We start from the raw sequence: 4,823 nt of genomic DNA on the forward strand, positions 1-4,823 counted from the left end.
TCTGCATACACAGCATTTTGTTCAGAGAGACAGCAATTTCCCTTTCCATCGCATGGGCTTGGCCTTTGCGAGGGGGAGGGGTCCGGGTGAGAAAAGGGTTGGGGTTGGGGGCTGAGGGGCTTGATATTGGTTGCTGTTGCTGCTAAGTTTGTTAAGCTTTGGAGCCACGGCCTCAAGCCCTGGTCAGGGCAGTGGGTCGGGTGAAGAATGGCAAAGAGGGGCCGACCCAGAGGAAGGTCTTTCAGGCTCGGCCTCCCCAACCCCACTCCTGCTCCCCAAACGCGCCAGCCAGGACCCCTTCCCAGGCATTTCGATGCTCGCTGCTCAAAACCAAGTCCCGCTGGTCCTCGGTGGCCCTCTTCTTTCCCCTCGGTGCCCCTGGGGCGGGGAGGGATGCTGTCTGAGTCCCCGAGGGGTCCCCACGGGCGTCCTGGAGCCGGCTGCCCGCGGGCGGCCCCTTATCTGGTGAGGGGCACCTCCTCCCTCTGGTCCAGCGCCACGGAGGAGGCCTTGCTGAGCACCGACGGCGCGAAGGTGAGGAAGGAGTCCGAGCGGGAGGTGGAGGCACAGGTGAAGTCCGAGGCGGCGGCGGCGCGGGGCGCCAGCCCGTTGGCCGGGCCGCCGTGGCAGGCGAGGCAGGAGCAGGGGCCGCCGGCCGCGGTGCCCAGTCCGTGCGCCGGGCCCGGGTAGAGCGGCGGGTGACGGAAGGCGCACAGCAGTTCGGGCCGCGGGTAGGGCTGCGAGAGCACGCGGAAGGTGTCCAGCGGGCGCAGCGGGCCGCTGAAAGGCGAGGCGGCGGCGGACGCGGCGGACGCGGCGCCCAGACCCACCGGCGAGTAGTAGGGCAGGGGCAGGTGCGACGGGAAGGGGTAGGGCAGGCCGCCCGCGGCCGCCGCGTGGCTCATCATGTACGTGTAGAAGGCGGGGTCGGCCGGGTGCGGCCACGTCATGGCTAGCCGCTGCCGCTTGTCCTTCATGCGCCTGTTCTGGAACCACACCTGGCGGGCGGGGAGGAGAGGAGCGGGTTCGGCGGCCGCTCGGCCCGGTGCGCAGAACCCATGAGTCCGTCCCACCGCGGCCGACGGTGCGGGTAGCACAGGGAAGAGCCGGAGAGGAGCTCCTCTGTGCGCGGGCAGATCCCACCACCACCCCTTTGGATCTGGAATCCCTCCCAGACAGGCTCTCTGCCTCCGCCCCTCAGCCCGCGCTGCCAGGACGCCCGAACCCAGTGTGGGTGGGAAAGTAGTGGGCAACTAAGAACTCCGCAGGCCGCGATCCCCTCAAAATACGTCCCATTCCTGAGGCTCTCCCTGGAAGCGCTTCCTTGACACCTGCCCGGGCACTTCATCCCCGCGGTTTATTTGGCCACGAAAGAGACAGTCTCCCTTAGGGGCAAATCTGCATGCACCTGGCTCCTGCACCAGGCTTAGACATTCCCGGCCTAGCTGCCCTGTAAAGACACTCCAGGCCCTACTTCCTGGTTCATGATTTAGGAAGTGGGAAGGTGGTATTTACTTCCTCCGGACGGGGCGCATCCCCCCTCCCTCCCTCCTCCCTGTGGCTCATACCTTGATTGTGGTTTCCGGCAGGTTTAGGGCAGCCGCCAGCTCACATCTCCGAGGCCTGGATACATAGTTCTCCCTGTAGAATTCCTTCTCCAGTCGTGCAATCTGCTCCCGGGTGAAGGCAGTACGGTACCGTCGCATCTGGTCACTAGCACTGCAGGCCAGGGTGCCCTGGGAGCCACCACTGCCATTGCTTTTGGAGGTCTCGCTGCTGCCATTGGGACTGCTGGCCAGTGCCTCAGAGCCAGGCCCTGTTCAGGGAGCCCAGAGTAGATGCACACACAGAACACAAAACAGACGCTGTTGATGTGGGGCTGTAGGTCCTGGTTGATGTGTGTGGAGGGGGTGATGGAAAGGGACATCCCCCTCTTCTCAATAGCCTCAGACTCTACCTCTGCTGAAGTGGCAGGGACTTTGAGAACCCAGGAATGGAGGACAGAGGCTCACCATTCAGATGAGCACATAGCGGCCATTAGGCCTGGCCAGGCTGCTGTTTTGGAGGCCTCTGTGTTAGGCCTGCTGGGTACAAAAGTCCCAGGTGCCCCGGCCACCTGCCTTGGGGCACTAGACAGATGCAGCCACTCTGAACTTTCTGCCCACGGTTGACAGGAGTGGGCAAGGATACACGTATCTGACAGTCAAGTGAGTTGAGATGCCCCTTTGTGCTGGAGTCTTGCGAACTTGGGTCCTGGTGCATTGTTGGATGTTGGGCAGGGACTGAGTTTCCTTGCTTTGTGCGCCAGATGGCTGGTGCAGGTGTGGGAATGTGCGCTAGGCTGTGTGTGCTGTGGGGATGGCCCAGGAGTGTGTGTATGAGTGTCCTATTGCCTCACTATGTATGAATGGAGTATGGGTTACTCTGAGGGCATGCTGTGGGTAGTCTGGATTTAGTGGATTAGATGGCAATGGGTGGATGTGGGTTCTCAGCAAGGTGTTGGCTGCCAAGGCGAGGGTGTGGGTTTTCTTCCACACCAGGCTCTTCTCTCCCACCGGCACAGCTTTGTGGAAGAGTGTCTGCTGGTGGGCTCTTCCTCCTAGCTTTCCACCCCTCTCAGGGAGACTCCCTTCCTGATCATTCACCCCACCTCCTCACTAGCCCCTGGCCAGGGAGGGGTTCTCCAGTTATAGCAGTGACACACAGCCACCACCAACCCCCACCCCAATTTAAGCCGAAACCCAGGGAAGGGTGGGGCTCCTGCCCCCTGCCGCTCTTTTCCTTTGGGTGGAGGAGTGGGACTAGGAAGGAAAGGTGAATGGGGGGAGGGCCAGAGCACTGCCTTTTCAAATGCAACCGGAGACCAAAGGCAATTAGACCATTGGGACCATTTCCGACCTGGCGCCACCGAGCCCGGGAAGTGACAAGGTAATTTGGACCTCTGACCGACGTGCAAACTGGTCGGAGGGCCGCAGCAGCCGGTCGGCCCTAGTCGGTCGCGATTTTACGGTCCTTTATGGACTCCGCTTCCGCGCCTGGATGCGCCCTACACCCTGCTAGCCACAAACTGCCTGGACCCTCTTTTGATCTCGCCCACGCCGGGAGAAAGTGTCTTCCCCGCGCAGCTGAAGCAGTGCCACAAAGCTCTGGGGGGCTGGGGTGCACTCTGAATCCCCCTCAAGCCCAGGGCTTGCGTCTCCCTCCTTTCCCCAAAGCACAGCTGTCACCCTCAGTCCCGCCAATGCCAGAGCAGAGAAGGAGACCCCCGCCAGGGCGCAGATAGCGGGGGATGAGTTGTTCAGGTGGGTTCCCCCAGCCACCCCGCCCTGGGGTAAAAGAGTGTCTTCCTCTCCTCTAAAGCTGAAGTGGAAGGTGGGCGCGGTAGGAGGCCGGGGGAGAGAAGGGGCGCGGTGGCTACCTTTGCTGTGCTGGTATTCGGCGTTCCCCGTGGCGCAGTCCGGGGTGCAGCTCACCTCGATTTCTTCATAGAAATCCGACTCGGTGTCTGAGCTGCTGGGTTGCCCCTGGCCAGAGAGACTGTCGGCGGAGGCAGCCGGAGGTCCGGGGCCGAGCACCGCGGCCCCGCCTGCCCGCGACTCGGCTCCCGGCCCCGCAGCGCTGCCTGCTAATCCGTCGACCGGCTCCTCCTCCAGGCCTCCCCCGCCGCGCTCCCGGGCGGCTGGAGGACCGGCCCGCGGGCTCAGGCAACCACGGGGCACCATCTTCTCGGGCGGCTCGGGCAGCGGGCTGCCCACGGCTTCGGACAAATTGGAGACCCTCTTGCCAACCAGAGTGCCAAGCTGACCCCCATCCAGAAACATAACCATGTCCTTTCGGCTCTCCATCCCGGACTCTCGGAGGGGGGAGGGGGAAAGCCCCAAGTGAGCTCCTAGCCCCCCGGCTCCCTGGGTCCCCAGCGGTCCGACAGATCTTGGCTGCGGGAGGGAGAAAGAGGCCAGGCGACTGGGCGGGCGCGGAGCGGCCGGAACGCGGTGTCGACGGTGACGGCGGCGGTGGCGGTGGGGAGCTGGGGTCACCTTGTGATGCGAGCGCTCCTCTGTGCCGCACCGCCTCTGGGAGGAAGCCCCATTGCCCTCTTCTTTCTAAGCTGTCATCCTCCTGCTGCAGTCGTCATTACAGTACCGCTGGTGACGCCACTCGGTGAGCGCAAGTGGATAAATAGAAACGTCTGCCACAGCGAAGATGAAAGGAGACCCGCAGCTAATGGCTCGGCAGTGATGCGCCAGGTGTGGGCCTCGCTCGAATGGGGAGGAGAGTGTGAAAACAGAGAGACACACACACAGAGAGGGAGACACCCAGGCACAGGGGATGCAAATGGAATTCCGCGGGAGGAAAAGGGAGCTTAACGCGGCGAGTTCCGCAGGGGTTGCGGGACTCGGTAATTGAATACGCTTTTGATATATATAAAAAAATTTTTTTTATTGTTTGGGCTTTTGTTTTCTTAACTTGGTGCCTTGTTCTAACACTGATGAGAAAATCCATAACTGCATTTTAGAAGTGTGAAGGCCGATTCACAAGCCTCGCTTCTCTTATTATTACAACTGCCTGTCCCTGGTGAGCTAACCGCGCCGCGGCTCCAAAGTCTTTTTTTTTTTTTTTTTTTTTATTAACAAGCTACCGAAAAGCATATTCCCTCCCTCGCAAGTTGTCTGGACAGCTTGAGCCTGGGGTCTTCTTTCCTCCCTCCTCCTCCCAGCCCCTACCCCCAGCTGTTTCCTTCCTCCTAGGAACCAAAAGGGAACTTTGCCATTTTTCTTCCCCAAGGGGCGAGAGATAAATATCTTAATATTTTTCTTTAAAGA

The 4,823-nt window shown here is 61.2% G+C and overlaps 1 protein-coding gene across 1 annotated transcript; it reads right to left on the reverse strand.

Annotated features, from left to right (window-relative positions):
• Positions 1-335: 335 nt before the first annotated feature.
• Positions 336-4,069, reverse strand: EVX1 (even-skipped homeobox 1). The gene is made up of 3 exons (XM_043462318.1): positions 3,419-4,069; positions 1,569-1,816; positions 336-998 (listed from the first exon to the last, which is right to left on the reverse strand). The coding sequence occupies exons 1-3, from the start codon at positions 3,843-3,845 to the stop codon at positions 459-461; spliced, it is 1,215 nt and encodes a 404-aa protein (XP_043318253.1). The 5' UTR covers positions 3,846-4,069; the 3' UTR covers positions 336-458.
• Positions 4,070-4,823: the final 754 nt, after the last annotated feature.

This window comes from Cervus canadensis, chromosome 3 (assembly GCF_019320065.1).
Source record: "Cervus canadensis isolate Bull #8, Minnesota chromosome 3, ASM1932006v1, whole genome shotgun sequence".
Classification (NCBI taxonomy): domain Eukaryota; kingdom Metazoa; phylum Chordata; class Mammalia; order Artiodactyla; family Cervidae; genus Cervus; species Cervus canadensis.